The sequence below is a fragment of the Hippichthys cyanospilos genome, chromosome 21 (genome assembly GCF_059441005.1).
Source record: "Hippichthys cyanospilos isolate Australia breed blue-spotted pipefish chromosome 21, RoL_Hcya_1.0, whole genome shotgun sequence".
NCBI lineage: Eukaryota > Metazoa > Chordata > Actinopteri > Syngnathiformes > Syngnathidae > Hippichthys > Hippichthys cyanospilos.
This window is the reverse complement of record NC_142389.1, coordinates 1,800,373-1,816,258: the sequence shown is the minus strand read 5'-3', so window position 1 is coordinate 1,816,258 and position 15,886 is coordinate 1,800,373. Positions and strand designations below refer to the sequence as shown.

Here is a 15,886-nt window from a genome sequence, read left to right as displayed (position 1 = left end):
CGGCGAGAGGGCCGACTTGCGTTACGGGGGTAATTGCGCGGGTGATAGCGGGGAGTATCGGCTGTCGCGGTGTCAGCAAACGGCGGGCGCTAGCCGGCTCACCGCGCAGCGTCAGCTTGCTGTACAGTTGCGAGTTCATCTCCTTGTCCCGCCGGTGGCGGCGCACCTCGTCCACCGCCTCGCGCACCATGGTGACGGCCATCACGAAACCCTGCCGCGATAAAGATGCAGCCAGTCTCAAAAAAATACAAATACAAAATTCACTCAACCGCATTTATGGGAAGAAATGTTTTTACTCCATATTATAATTATAATAATTAGCAGTAATTGATTACTTTTGTACATAACTCATTCAATGCCAAAGACATGTTTTTATATTTTTCAAGAGTCCAGAAATTCAGTCCCTGGCACTTATTTCTATATATTTTTTACAATTGTTTGGCTAGAAGAGTGTCTGAAGATGGCGAATGATAAATGAACTCAGTCCTACAACCATCAATTACTTCATTCATTCATTAATGCATTCATTACAAAAGTACTGTATTTTCCGCACTATAAGGCACACCTAAAAGCCTTAATTTTTTTAAAAAGGTGATTGTATGCCTTATATGTATCAGTATTGAGAATGGGATTCGTAGATGGGGACTGAACTGATAAAGCTTTACCTGTTTCTTTTGTGTGTTTACACTTGAATAACTTGTTTGAACCCAATTGTACATATTTATAATATTTTTTTAGGCGGTTATAGGTGATTAGATTATTTTCTAATAGCTTCCCCTTTGGTCAAAGGACTTACCAAGGGTGCCCAGTACGTGTACAGGTATCCGATCTTGAGCGAGGGCACAAACTGCGAGCAGGCCACCACCAGGAAGTAGAGATTGAGGAAGAACTTGAACTGCTGGTAGAGAACCTGTGGACAAAACAACGGCGCACTTTACCAGACATCCCACGTAGGTAGCAGAGCGCTCAGTAATGGGCTCGAAGGTCGCACTTTGAATAATGCTGGTAATAATGAGCGCGCGGCGTCCGGCCCGATCAATAGGCGCTTAATGAACCCCCTGACCTTTAGGTCAATTTACGCGTGTTTAATAATTCAAAGTGCGAAGGTGGCGAATGGCCTGTTTGTTGACGACATGGGCGTCTCCAACGGACAGGTGACATTATACGGCCGGGGAAGTGAGGAAGCCTCTTCATTACCGACACGTTTGATTTTTAATAAGTCGGCCCGGTCGCTACTGTCCCCAAGCGTCCACGCTTAATGAGAAGACGCCAAGTAGCATAAAAAGACGCGCCCTCTCCCCAAAAAAGAAACGATAAAGGCGTATTACCGCTGGAACAAAGGTGAAGATATTATATTTCTGGTTATGGATGGAGTTTTTGGGGAACTTCTCCTCGCACTTCTCAGGGTGGCCGAGCCACACGGTGCGGGCCTTCAGCTCTTTCTTCCGTCGGCACATTCGCAACAGGCAATCGCAGCAGCTGGAGGGGTGAAAATGCACAATGTAACAAAATAATTCCAACATGGCGCCACCGCTTAAATGCCATCCCAACAAAAATGGATCCTCGGCGTCGAAAGCCCTCATTGGTAGTGAAGGAGTTAAATCTTGTTCCTCAAAATGTCAGATTGGCAGTTATTCGTCTGCACGTACTGCAATTTTATTGTTTTTATTCAATATACGGTATATTCAGTGTCTTTTAGTAGAATTAACTCATTTATTGCCAACCCAGTCAAAAGGGATCCTTGACGTTTGAAGCCGTCATTGGCAGTGAAAGAGTTTATTATCAAACTACCAGGAGTGTGCCATTCCTTGGCTAAAATACGGTGAGAATGATGCGGAAGAAAATGGCCGAAAATGGTCCAAATACTGCACAAGTAGTACAAGAGTAATTTGAAAGGAACATAAAGCAACTCATTGCTGGATTGTGTTATAATAACGCCTTTATTTTGTTGAGTGTCGTACAGATGCGCAGGATGATTTGTGAGGCAATTTTCCGACAAGGACGATTCACAAATGCAAAGTTTGAAAGCATTTTTCTTGCTGTTACAGGAACCACACGTTTCTTTTCAAATTAAGAGCAAATCTCCATATCCAATGACAGGACAGAAAAAGACCAACCGGGTCTGCTATACCAAAGACCACGCTTTCAATTATTTTATTTCTTATTGGGGGTGCAAGTACTCCTGGGAGTATGTGAAGGCACTTTAGGTGCAAGTGAGATTCTGTAAGTACCAGTAAATCCAATTGGATGCTTTTCAATGCTGTGAAATGCACAGTTTAAGTTCCTTTTCAACTTAAGAGCAAATGAACTGGAACATAAAGCAACTTGAACCCTTTGCAAAACATTGTATTCCGTTGCCCTGGTTAGTAGGTACTATGCGTACATTTTTTTTTGGTGAGTACTAAGCTTAAAATTTTCACAGGCTCTTTTTTTTCCCCCCTTTCCTCGTGAGGAGGGTTTGTCGCGGTGAGGTGAAAAGGTTAGCGAGGAAACGTTCACGCCTCAATTTGCCTCGCCAAGCCCGGGCAGACAAAAACAAAGTCTGTGCCTGGTAGCATCTCCAGACGTTTCACATTTTGTCCTTGTTTGGCGTTAGCGGAGCGTCGCTAACACGAGGGGAAGCCCCCCTCCCCGCGAGATTGATTTACTCCATCGAGGCAAACAAAAAGTCAGGTTTGACTTTGTATTTATGCACCTGCTAATAATGACAGCGTGGCTTATCCGCAGCATGGAATACAAACATTTTGTGTAGCGCATAAAAACAGGCTTGCTCAAAATGGGGAGGCGGGGTTTGGGGGAGTCATTATTGCCAGTACTTATATGTATAATTATATTAATTTATTATAATATTTTTCTTTAAAACTGAATTTATTAATTTTATATATATATATATATATATATATATATATATATATATATATATATATATATATATATATATATATATATATATATATATATTTTTTTTTTTTAATATATATATATATTTTTTTTTTAATAAATACTGTGGACAATATTTAGATACTAATTTCAAATCAGTTTTAACATAATCTTAACATTCATAGCATTGTATGTCAGAATTCCCTCACTTCATCCCAAAGACGGATTTTTACGTAATGTTCATGCATCTAGGTATTCAATCCTAGGTGTTTATTGATCTATTTATTGATTTATTTTCAAGTGTTATGGTGAAGGCGGGTCCGAAAATGGATGTCAATCAACGATAAAACGATTGTAAAGATGTCTTGTGAAATACTCGTCCAGCATTCTGCCACTTTTGCGAAACATCAAATTCAGGATTCAGCTCATATTCAAATCTTTGATTTTTGAAAAGATGATTTATTCAAACCCGTTGGATTTATTGTCAAAATGGAATATATACCACCAGTTTTTTTTTTGTGTGTGTGAGAAAAAGTAGCTTGGCTTTTCTAAGCAAAAAAAAAAAAAAAACACTCAAATCAACTTTGGCGATGACAACTTTTGCCCGTGTTTGCGTTGGCGCCGCCGCTCCGCCTCGGTGCGCTCGGCGTCCAGATTCATACGGCAGATTATTTGAGCAAATGAATGCTATTTAAATAACGGCGCCATTTGAACAGCGCCGGCTTAGTGGCCTCGTGAATTATTTGCCTTTTATAATCCCGCGCAGTGCACACACAAAATTACTGGAAAGCATCAAACTGCTCAGCTGTGAAAAATCCAATTTGTTCATTAGCTGGGGGGGGGGGGGGGGGGGGGGGGGGGGGATCGATTCGGCTGGAGACGCAAAACTAACGCCGGGCGCTCTTTCAAAACTTCCTCGCGTCGGCGTTAAAAGCTTTCTTTGGGGGATCAAAAGGTGTCGGGTGCGTGTCGGGCGGTGACCTGCGTTGTGACTTTGCGCTTCACGCACAGCTACCGGTGCGTTGGAAATCCAAACTGGCGCTGGCGTGTACACGCAAGCTAATTTTATGCCAAGCTAAACGTTTACAGAAACACAAAAAAAGCGGGAAAAAAGTGTAGGCATCTAAGTCAAGGACAGAGATGCCTAAATGGATTCTGTTGAAAAAAAAAGATGAAATTGAAGTATTAAAGCGTTTCAAAGCATAATGTATTAACATGGTGCGAAAACAAATTCAGGTCCAACTAGGTGCGCGACTAAACAGGCTGCAAAACACAAAAAACAACAACAGAGATATTTCTTTTGAAATTCTTACCAGGCTTGGTCTTTTCGATGTTTTTGATGTGTGATATCAAAGGAAAAGCATACAAAAAAAAAAGCACTAGGTGGCTAAAATATTGCATAAATTGTCCAAACATGACAACTTTCAATATGCCATGCTGCCATCCCTTCAAAATGCTTGCTAATGGGAGGTCAAGAGGCACGCTCTATACGTGTCACACTTAGCCCATGTCAGGCTCATTTACTGCCATTCTAAATTCCTAAATTCGATTTTTTGCATTAATCCTTGACGGTAACTCAGGGAACGGGCGCAACTGAAATTTTTGTGTTGGCAGCCCATAACCACCAAGTGGCGGTCGTGGCCAACTTATAACATCGGCGAGCCTTTCAATGACTTCTACGTTCCTGTCCATAGCTATAATCACGAGCCGTGGTGTCCTGACGTAAAGAACAAGATCTTAGATACAAGCGGCCAAAATGAGTTTCTGCCGCAGGGTGTCGGGGCTCTCCCTTAGAGATAAGGTGAGAAGCTCAGCCATCCGAGGGGGGGGGACTCGATGTCGAGCCGCCGCTCTTCTGCGTTGAGAGGAGCCAGCTGAGGCGGTTCGGGCATCTGGTTAAGATGCCTCCCGGACGCCTTTCCGGTGAGGTCTTCTGGGCATGCCCCACTGGGAGGAGGCCCAAGGGCACGCTGGAGAGACTACTTCTCTCGGCTGGCTTGGAAATGCCTGGCGATCCTCTCGGAGGAGCTGGATGAAGTGACTGGGCTTCCTTGCTTAAGCTAATATCCCCGCAATCCAACCCAAGTTAAAGCGGAAGAAAATACATGAATGGATGGATGGATATGATTGTGGATTTAAATGATCCACGCAGGAATAGCTAGTGGCCTAAACAGACTCTATTGAAGTAAAGACAAATATGGAGGCATTCTTGGATTTTAATACTGAATGTTTCACATCAGAATTTGGCACACATAATTGTGGTCTGATCAGACTTCTGCTTAAACAGGCTGCCAAATACAAAAAAGATAACAAATGAGGCATTTGGGGATTTGATGCACAATATAGAAATGTTTGTCTAAATAATAAACTGTTTGGCCCGTCACACATGATGGATTAAGACATAGCCATAAATAAATTTCAGCCCGACTAGTCAGCTGCCGAAAAAGTTTGGGAACAGCAAAATCAAGTGACCTATCGCTCGGTGATAAAACATCATTGGTAGAAAAAAAAATGCTAATTGTGGAGTCAAGCGAAAGCTTGTTAGGTGGACCCCGCCTTACCTTCCACAGAGGACTTTCCACCCGCCGAGAAGGAACCAGCCGAGGCCTCGCCGTCTGTGGTTGACTCTGGCCCGCGGTAGCGTCTGGTAGTCGCTTTCGTCGTTCTCGAAGGCTTCGTCGGACATCATTAGTGGCATCTCATCCAGGCTGGATGGCTCATCGTCGATGGAGAATCTGCCAGGATCAAGAAAAAGGCACTCGCGGGATCTCACAAGTCATCGTTGGCTACGTCTGTTTTCCGACTCAAGTAAAAACACCCGCAGTGTACTGCACTTTAGAAACCTGTTATGCCAATAGGCCTCCTAATGGAACATGCAAATCTTGGCAAGCAAATAGACTACTATTGATATTTGCCTCTTAGTGGTAAGTGAGGAGCCCAACAAATCCGAGCATGCAACGGGCTGCAAGATAAAAAGTATCAGAAAGGAGAAAACATGCTATATAGTAAATGCTACATATGAATAGACCATAGCGAAATCCAATAACGCCTCCATTGTTGTCTTACTCATCTTTTCTGCAGCCTATTTAGGCAACAGGCTATACATCCATCCATTTTCTAGAGCCACTAATCTGGCTTTAAAAAAATAGGGAAACAGGTGCCAGTCTATTAAATCCATTGATGCCTCAATTGTCGACTTATTGGTTATTTCTTTTTTAAGTTTGGCAGTCTTTTTAGGAAGCTGATTAGTCGGGTTGAAAAAAAAAAAGTGTGTGTCTTTGTGGTGATGACATTTGGAGGAGTTTGGGCAGCCTTTAAAATGTACCACTTGTTCACACATGGCTCAGAAAAAAAACAGATAACGCCCCAAATTTTCTTGCCTTCGTGTCTGTGATGGGCTTCTCTCATCGGACCTTAAAAATCGTAAGGCACTGTCACCAACCTTTCTCGTGCTCTTGCTGAGTTGTTTATTAGTTCAAGTTCGGCCAAAACTTACAAACAAATCCTTGTGAATCCCATACACACCCAGAGGAGTAGCCCGAAAATTTTCAATGGGGTGGACAGGATGTCACAAGACATCAGCACAGGGTGGCATGCACAGTCAGGGTTTCATGAAACAAGAGTATTTTATTAAATGAACTTAATACAAATAACTAGCAGTTGTCAGTTGTTATAAAAAATATTGCATGCATGTAAGTGTGGCAAATGTGGTGGCCAAAGAGTGTCCACCCCTGCCCACTTTGTCACTCCGCCCCTGCTTGGAATAGCTTTAAAAACCCAAAACCAACTGTTGATTCGCTAGATTTACATACACAAACAAATAATTTGAAATCCTTTTCCACTCGCGCTGGAGTAGCTCTTTGCAAAAACCTCGCATTTGAACAAGATTACGTTGACTTTTTTATATCCGTTGTTTATAGCGTTCCTATTAATTATCGGTCATGTGTCTTTAAATGTCCGCCATAACACAGCTGACACAACAGGAAGATTAGCTCAACAGGGGCAAATTTGAATCCGAGAAAGAGAAAAATGTTGCTAAAAACGTCACTAGGCGACGGATTTTATTCAAAAGGTGCCTGGCTGTCAGCTGTCATCCGAAACAAAACAAATTGGGGCGGAAGTGGACGGGCACAAAAATGGTAAGCTAGCCGCGCAAGCTAACAGCCTCGCCATAGAAAACACACGCATAAAAAGATGCCAGGCTGAAGCGTTGACAAACCCGAAGAATTCAAAACGTCGCGGAAAGTCTCGAACGCAAAACTGACAGCAAAAAGAGCCCAAATACCTCGACTGTCGAACGGAGTGGTAGTAGTAGGGACCTCTCCTCAAGCTTTTCCGTATCGGATCTAACGGGATGTTGTCAGCCATCTTGGCCGGGTTGTCTACGCGGTGACGTCAGAGTAACCGGAAACCGGGATCTATGCTGCGTTCAATAACCGCAGAGAAATTCTAAATACTGTATACTGAATTTTGAAGGGTTTTTATTAACTCCCGGAATGTTTGCATTGTGGTTGTAATATAAACTTTTGTTCAATGAACGAATAAACATTTGTTTTTCAAAATATAATACTTAATTTGGTCATATTGTGGAGGGCAACATGGCAGAGATTTGTTGTAATTTATGACGGGGGGAAAATGTTCATTCGTGGCCACGAAATACCTTTCTGTCGTTACAAAACACGAACATTTTCATTTAGGAAAGCTTAAATAAATGTGTATGTTTATCAATTTGCACAATTATTTCATGTTTTTACTATTCAGTTGTTGTTGGGTTTGTTTGTTTTTTAAATCAAATTATAAGACATAAAATGCAGAATAATGGACATCCTGTATTTGAATTTCACTTGGAAATGTTTGCTAGTTTAATTTCAAAGATAAACTAACAAGCTAATCATTTACAACATTATATTTTTGCAGTTTTTGCATGAATATGTAAAAGTAAGAAATAAAACTTTATGTACAACGCACATTTATCATGTCACCTAACAATCTATTAAATAGGAGATTAAGGTAGTATGCCATTTGTTTTTTGTCATTTGCTTTTCGTCACAAACACAGAAGAGCGATCATTGGGTTTTGTTCTGGACGTGTTGGTATTGGTGATCATATTTTGTGCCTTGCACCAGCTCGCAACACTGGACAGCTGTTCAAAGGACTTCAGACGTTTTGCAGTATTCATTCAAACATTCAGCACATTCCCTTCTCCCAGAGCAGATTTGTAAACAAAAGCAAACTAACAAATATCAATACTATACGTACATAGCAATACTTAAAAAATATATTTGTTCTCTTAGATATCCCCATATAAGGATTCATTGGATGCAAAAACAAAAGAGCTGTTTTACAAATACTTTAATGTCCATCATAGATAGCATCAGTTGATTCCAATTTGTTTACTGTCATCAATCGACATAGAAAAATGTCTGTTGTTCCCCAGTTCCACGCCATTCTTGGACAGACTCGGGATGGGCCTCGCAACGCCGTTGACTCTGTCCAAACCGGGGAGCGCCGGGCGCAGCGGCGTCATGCCTCGGTTCTGGATCACCGAGATCTCGTTGTTCTTCAGGGCCAGGCTGCTGGTGATGGCGCTGGCGTAGCGGCTCCAGAAGCCGGCGTCCACGTGCATGGCCCGGGCGGCCAGGTCCAACTTGACCGCCTCGGGGCCCAGCAGGGCCATGGGGTTGTCCACCGAGAGACGTCGGCCCCTCCTGGCCGGCGCGTTGTTCCACATGTGTGTTCCCATATGGACCTATCAAGGCGCGACAAAAACACTGCTTGTCAAAGCGCAAAATGCTCAAGTTGGCATTCAGTACTAGCCTATTTTAGACCCTTCTGGACTCTTAAAAAAAAAAACGTTTTTGGAAGTAAATGACTTTTAATTAGGTCTGTGGTTCTCAAATGGGGGTACAACAACCCCTGGGTGTACATGAAGGCATTTCAAGGGGATGTATTTAACAGGATTTTTGGAAATGTCAGAAATGGAATTTAATGCTGTTTAATGCCGTGACAGGAATGTACACGTCTTTTCAAATTGAGAGCAAATTGAATGGAACATGAAGCATCTTATAGCTAAGTTGTGTTATTGTTTGAAATTTTCTGAAGCTGACCCTGAGCCTAAATAGGTGATGTTACATGATATTTCTTTGTTTAATTAAATATATTTAGAGATAACACTATAAATGTATTCCAAAGTTGAATAGATCAGACACAGATAATCCCAAAATTCTTTCGTTGGCTCAAGCCACTTGGTGGAAAACATATTATACCGGAGGTACATCAATGAAAAATTGACTTATGTGATAAATCTCAAAATAAAAGCCCTTCAAATGCTCCCCAAATGAAGCCAAAAGAAAAACTGAATTGAATTATTAGTGATTTTGTAGCACTTTTTTCCCCATAACAATTTCACTTATAACTTTGGATTGGCATGTTTTGATACCTTGTATTGGTATCGGTCCATTACTGGCCATATTTTAAGGAATCGAGTTCTTATGGAGGTCGTCGATACCAGAGAATGGTAATTTTCTGGCATACCTTAACACCCCAATGAATTATACCGTCATGTGGTTTTTACCGCCCTATAACCGGAGATACCATCAGTTTAGCCTACCTTCAGGTTGCCCTTGGTGGTGAAGGCTCGAGCGCAGACGGAGCAGACGAAGGGTTTCTCGCCGGTATGCGTGCGCTCGTGGATCTGAAGGGCGCTGGCCGACGAGAAGTTCTTCCCGCAGGCGCTGCAGTTGTGTTGCTTAGGCGCCCGGCGAGGGGGCGCCGGTCCCAGCAGGGCGGCTATTCCCGGGCTGGCGACCGACGGGTAAGACAAGTTGACGGCGAACGTCGGGTAAGGTTCAGAGTAACCGTTCACCTCGGTTTTTATTGATCTGGTTGATCCGCTGGTCACCAGGAGGGGGAGGCTTTGGGTTCCTGATTCTTTTTTCACAGACCCAGCAGAATGTTCTGTGCTTTGTGCGGGTGACAAAGGCGGCGTGGAAGGAGGGCTGCCGGTTCCCAGATTTTCCATCCCGTTCTCGGTTAAAGAGCATTCAATCTGGATCTGGTCGTCGTAGCCGTTTGTGGGGAATTTATCCCCGGAGGAGATCCCGAGGTTCATCGCGGAGTCTGACGGACGGTTCTCCGGCGAAGACTTCGGAGGACTGATCACGTTTTCTACCTCCTGTATTTCCTCCGCGTCATCCTCCCCCATGGAGACGTCATCGGCGAGGTCGTTACTGGCGGGACTGTCCGAGGTCTTCTCGTTGTCTCCCTCCATCTCCTGAACCCCGTCCTGCAGAGCGGAGTCCAGGATCTGCCCGGCCATGTGCATGCGGATGTGCTGCTGGAGGACCACGGCGTTGGTGAACCTCTTCTGGCAAATGGGACAAGAGTGCTGCACCTGTAGCGGCGGGTTCTCCCTGTGAACGCCCACGTGGGTCTTCAGGTTACCCTTGGTGGTAAAAGCCCGCCCGCAGATCTTACACTTGAAGGGCCTCTCGCCAGTGTGAATGCGGTAGTGCATCTTCAACGCGCTGGGGCAGCTGAGGACGCGCTCGCACAGGGCGCACTGGTTGGCGTCACCGAGCTTTTTGTCGATGTTCTCCACCAGCTGCTGTAGCTTTGAGGTTTCTGAGGTTTGCATAGAGTCCAGGAAACAATTTCCCGGGTTGTCTGAGAGCGGCGACGGGGAGCTGGACGCTGATACCGCAGGTTCCGGCGTGGCCGCTATACATGTGTTGATGGTTTCCTGGGTTACTTGAGTGCCTCTCGGGGTCTGGTGTACCTCTTCTGTTTTTATACTACTTCCAGGTTCTTCCAGCTCCCGGTTGGACCGTGGAGTGTCAGAAACTGGAGACGATTGAGCCTCGCTGCTTCTCTGGCTTGGTGAAACGCACTCGGCAGAAGCTGGTCGGTACAAAGGCTGAACAGATGGCGCTACACTTGAAGGTTCACCGGTGCTGGTTCTTGTGGAGAGTTGGAGACCCACAGAGCCCGGTACGGTCGTTAAGACGGGCTTGCTCTCCAGCCACGAGGAGACGGCTTTTTCCGGCGGCACGGTCATTCCGTAGGGAATCCCAGAGCTGGTTGGCACATTGTCCAGATACTCTGGCACGGGGTATGGGTTCATCTGGACTTGAGGATACTTGTCTTTGTGCCTCTGGAAGTGCACCTTCAAGTTGCCCTTGGTAGAGAAGCGGTTGCCGCAGATGTTGCATTTGAAGGGCCGCTCTCCAGTGTGGGAGCGCAGGTGGATCTGCAGAGCGCTGTCGCTGCCAAACACTTTGGCGCAGAAGCGGCATTTATGCTTGAAGAAGGGCTCCTCGGGGCCGGGCTTGCTTTCAAACAATAAAGCGCCGGGCGGCTTCCCTTTCGGGTGCTTCATCATGGCCGCCAGCGGGTCCAGCGCGTTGGCCGTGGCGGCGATGCCGGCTAGAGGGTTGGTGAAGATGACGCCGCTGGGGGGGCTGCGAGACAAGAAGGGGAGAGGATTGGGAGCGCTCGGCGTCTGGGAGCTCGGATGCGAGCCGGAGTAAGGCGGCATCAACGCAGAGATGCTGCCGCGAGTGGAAAGGGACGGAGTGGCGTTTTCCGGGGAAGAACTTGAAGAACGCGCGACGTCTTGAAAGAGCGGCGGCCTGCATACAGCTGGCGACTGGAGGTTTCCTGACTTTTCCGGCACGGTTGACAGCGAAACGGGAGCTTGGCCGTTGATGGCGGCTGTATTTCCTGACGGTGGCAAGACCGGAGGAGGGTAGGGGTTGGCCACCAGACACAAGGAGACCGGCTTCAAGGCCTCCTTGCTCGGCTGCTTGTGGATGGTGGCCACCTGGCTGCAGATCTGCTCGATCAGGTGCAGCTGGTGGACCTGCTGCTGCTGCAAGGCCAGCAAGTGCTCCAGGATGACCGGGATGGCGGCCGGGGCCGGGCGACCGCCGGTGCCGCCGCCCATCCCTTGGGAGAACTGAGCCACGGCCACTCTGGTGCTGTGCAGAATTTCCAGGGTCACGTTGGTGCTGGGCAGCGCCGGCGGGGTCTCGCCGGAATCTGACGGAGGAGGACTGGAGGCGCGTTTGTCCGGCGCCTGAAGTTCAACCTCCATGGCCTCGTCCAGGCTGTCAAAATCTGTCGCCGCCGACTCCCCGGCGAGAGAGTCGCTGGACTCCGCACTGGGGACCGGCGAGGGTCCCGACGGGGACTCCTCGGCACCGCCTTCGAGGTCCCTCGCCATCGACGCTACGCGATCCTCGACGCAGGATTTTTGATGCTCACTCAGCTCGCTCCAAGCGAAGAACTCGGCACAGCATCGGTGGCAAACGTGCCCGTCCCGGTCACGGGGGGGACTTCTCGTTCCGCTGGGATCCTCTCTCGCCATGTCCTCCGCTAATTCTGGCAGACAGATCACGAGACCGGTTAGTTGTCACGCCGCGTTGCATGGGGAATCACAGGAATTGACGTCTTTTAAGCAAGGCCGCGGCGCTTCTGTATTCAGGTATTCGGATATCCTACCGAAAATATCGGACATTCCGATAAAAATAAAACGGATTTTTGCTAGGTTAAAGAACAGCTATGAATACGAGACAAGAAGTGACGTCAAAACCTCAGTTGCGATTCTTGCTAGCTGAAACAATAGATTTAAGTAAACGTGTTTTGTTCACAAGTGATCAGTAGGAACGGCAACTTCATTTATTTCCATCTTAAGGCTTGTTTAGACTGTTTTGATTCCTTTAGAATATTTTGCTCAGTCACTTTAATGCCTTGCCCACATGTATCACACTCACACTCTCACACACACACACACACACACACACACACACACACACACACACTCATTCTCAGACGTTAATAATCTGCCGGAAAAATCAATGCGCTTCAATAAAGTTATCTGACCTCTCAGTTGCGCTTTGGGACAGATAATCAAGGTCTATGCGTGGCGTCGATTTCGCCCCTCGTTTATTTAATTCGGTCGCGTGGAAAAAACAGGAAATGAGGGCACTTTTTGACCGCACTTTTAATAACAATGTCTTTGCCCTCGACATTGTAGAGACGCTACTTTGCGCGTGGACTTAATAATTCAATCTGTTGGGGCTTCGCGCCATTAGAGAAGCAGGCAGAAGCGAGAAAAAAAAAACACACACACAGCAGATGGAAAGAGCGGAGTTTACAACGCTCTTTGCCGCACCAGCTTGTGTCACAGAATATCATTCGACCAGATTCGGTTGGAGGGATTTTGGGGAAAAAAGGGCGGCAAAAAAAATGTGTGCACGTGGTGTGTTTCATGAGGGATTTGCATTTATTTTCCATAGCACTTTTTTTTTTATTTTGGTGGCTGATGATCTCACATTTTTGGATTTATTTCTTGGTAATCTATAGCAGTGGTCCCCAAACTATGGCCAAAACTCAATAAAATAAAAGAAATTTGCAAAGGACTCACCGTAAACGCAATTTAGCAATAAGTTGTTAAATGTTCCATTTAATTTGCTCTTAAATTGAAAAGGAAACACGTACTGTTCCTGCCATGGCATTCAAAAAACATAAAATTTGCTGGTACCTGAGTAACCCTTTTGAAAATTTGTAAAAAAGCTTGGAAAACAATTTCATGTGAAAAAAAAAACACAAAATCTTTTATTTGAGTTTTTACATGCATATTAGACTTGTCCACTCACTTTCAGTACAATTTTATCAAGCCATTTTTTAAAAGATTTTTTTTCACTCATTCACTACCATTGATGACTATAGACGTTAAATGTTTAGTTCTACTGGTCTGGCATTGAATGAGTTTAAGACTTTATCTATATTCATATATTTATATATTTGGAATACACAAATACAAACGATTAGATTTAACGTGAAACCAGGAATAAAAACATTATTTTTACTCAATTCAGAAAACAATTGATGGCTATGGATGTCAATTGTCTATTTTTACTCGTCTGCTAATGTTCAACTGAACATATTTATATTATTTATTAATTTTGGCATAGGGCAAATAGAAAAACCAGAAATCAAACTAATATTTATTTGACCCGCTTTTAAAAACTAAAAAAGTCTATCGCAAGCTTTTTGTTATGCGTAAGTCGCTGCCCAGCGATTTCCACAAGCGAGCGATACCAAATCCAAAACAATTTGTGTGCATTGACAAACGATAAAAAAAAAAAAAGCAGCCGTCCGCTTTTTCAGCCTGACAATGCAAGTGTGCAATTAGCGGCTAGCGAAGGCGATCCATGCCAAAGTAGGGCCCTGTCAGAGGTAAACAATCAGCGGCTCACCAACTGGGTGGTCTCCGACAAAAAAAAAAAAAAAAAGGCTTTCTAGGCTCACTTTGTACCAGTTCCTTCCAGAGAAAACAAAGGCGAGGTGTTTTTTTTCTTTTATTTCCAGCTTTGAAATATTTGTCCAAATATAATAAGGCGCGTGAATATATGGTGAGCGTTTCCAGCACTGTAATTCACTCCATAATAACAGGAGCAAGGCAGCAGATTTACGGCCATTCCTGGCCGTGTGCTTTTATTAAAGGGGCGGGGGGGGGCAGAGACAGACTCTCTTCTCGGCTTCGTCACCTGACCTTTGACCTTTTGATGTACTAAGCATATTATGATGCGGGCGAGAGGGGGGCCGAAAAAGCCCGAGTCAAAGGTCAGGACCTCATAAATAAACCACGGACGGCCCATTGTTACAAATGCAAAATGACATCATGTACAATTTACGTAAAATGGATCTTATTACACTGCAGGAATTATAATTTATACTTACATACATACTCCAATCAAAATTGTGCTTTTAGTTGTCGTTAATTCAACCCTGAATAACATCTGCTAGCCCCACAAAGATGAATAGAATTTTAGGACAATCGGGCCGGTGTGCGATAACATAACGGATGTTATTGTTATGATCATAACCGCAATAATCATTATTGCATCGAGTTCGTTGGAAACTCTCCGAATTGATGCTCATCTTGTAAAATATAAACAGAAACTATAAACCTTTGTCTTTCTTTCCTCTTTTTGTTTGAAAGTTTGAAAGCTAGAACATCCTCCGCACAATCAAAAATGTTGCCATATTTAACTCAAATCACACTTAACCCATTCACTGCCTTTGACGGCTATAGACGTCCAAGATTCCTTTTTATTCAGCTAGCAGAAAACAAGTATTTTTTTTTTCTACATGGCTCGCAAATAAATAAAAATACATGTCTTGCAGAAAATAATAAAAGAGCATTTAACTCACTAACTCCCATTGAAGGCTATTGACGTCCAAGATCCTTTTTTACAGGACTGACAGTCAATTAGTTAATATTATTTATTTTGAATTAATCTGTCAGAAACGTGCATAATTTATTTAAAGTATTCAAATATTATTTATATTAGAATTTATTATATCGGGGTACATTTTAGCAAATGATAGTTTTGGAAAATGTCATCGCTCACTAAATCCAAGCTATTCAGGCTGTAAAAATGCAATAGAAAGAAAATATTAAGACGTGCTAAAGTGCCAATTAGAATCTACATGTTTAAACTACTATTTTTTATTTAAAAACTTCTCCCAAAATGTCTGTCAATGGGACATTTTGAAATCGCGGAAAAAACATTGAAGCGTTTCTATACTTTTTCTCGTTCTTCCAAACAAAAAGCGTATTCGTCTTGTAAAAAAAAAGTCACTCGTAAATCCGACCGGTGAAATCGTAAGTTCTTCAAACGAATGTTAAAAATGACTTAAAAGTCCAAATTGGGCGCAAGGCGAACTCGAATGAGGAAAACTCGGGGATCTACTTTCTGCGGATGACAGGTCGCACGTACCGTCATGGCGGAGGAGGCGGAGGCCGCTCGGGGGCTCGTCGCGTCCGGCCCGGAGGTGCCGCGGCTTGGCTTGCTTGCGCCGGGACATGTCGCCGGCTGCGCGCCGCCTCTGGGCCGCCGTGCTCGGCTCGCAGCGAGCGCTGGCTGCCTGAACTGAAATGAGCGCACGCGGAGGCTGCGCTCGCTTTGGCTGCCCCCCGCTGGCGATTGCGCATGTC

At 44.6% G+C, this 15,886-nt stretch overlaps 2 protein-coding genes and 1 long non-coding RNA gene across 5 annotated transcripts in view; 1 reads left to right on the top strand and 2 right to left on the bottom strand.

Moving 5' to 3' along the window:
- Positions 1 to 8,064, bottom strand: part of atp9b (ATPase phospholipid transporting 9B) — a 25,472-nt gene extending 17,408 nt beyond the window's left edge. For 2 of the 3 annotated variants that reach the window (XM_088404656.1, XM_088404657.1), the window contains exons 1-5: positions 7,166 to 8,064; positions 5,442 to 5,615; positions 1,329 to 1,479; positions 797 to 910; positions 103 to 211 (exon numbers count right to left, since the gene is read on the bottom strand). In XM_088404656.1, the coding sequence (XP_088260782.1) occupies positions 103 to 211; positions 797 to 910; positions 1,329 to 1,479; positions 5,442 to 5,615; positions 7,166 to 7,248 (631 nt within the window). In that variant the 5' untranslated portion in view covers positions 7,249 to 8,064. The remainder of the gene's footprint in view (positions 1 to 102; positions 212 to 796; positions 911 to 1,328; positions 1,480 to 5,441; positions 5,616 to 7,165) is intronic. The other variant, XM_088404658.1, reaches the window with a different exon arrangement.
- On the top strand, positions 6,742 to 8,946 carry LOC148406082 (uncharacterized). Its single transcript, XR_015863955.1, has 2 exons — positions 6,742 to 7,019; positions 8,318 to 8,946. It is a non-coding gene; the product is annotated as an uncharacterized LOC148406082 (long non-coding RNA).
- sall3b (spalt-like transcription factor 3b) lies at positions 8,218 to 15,886 on the bottom strand. The gene is made up of 3 exons (XM_088404659.1): positions 15,669 to 15,886; positions 9,491 to 12,261; positions 8,218 to 8,629 (listed from the first exon to the last, which is right to left on the bottom strand). Exons 1-3 carry the CDS (start codon positions 15,754 to 15,756, stop codon positions 8,255 to 8,257), a joined length of 3,234 nt encoding a protein of 1,077 aa, XP_088260785.1. The 5' UTR covers positions 15,757 to 15,886; the 3' UTR covers positions 8,218 to 8,254.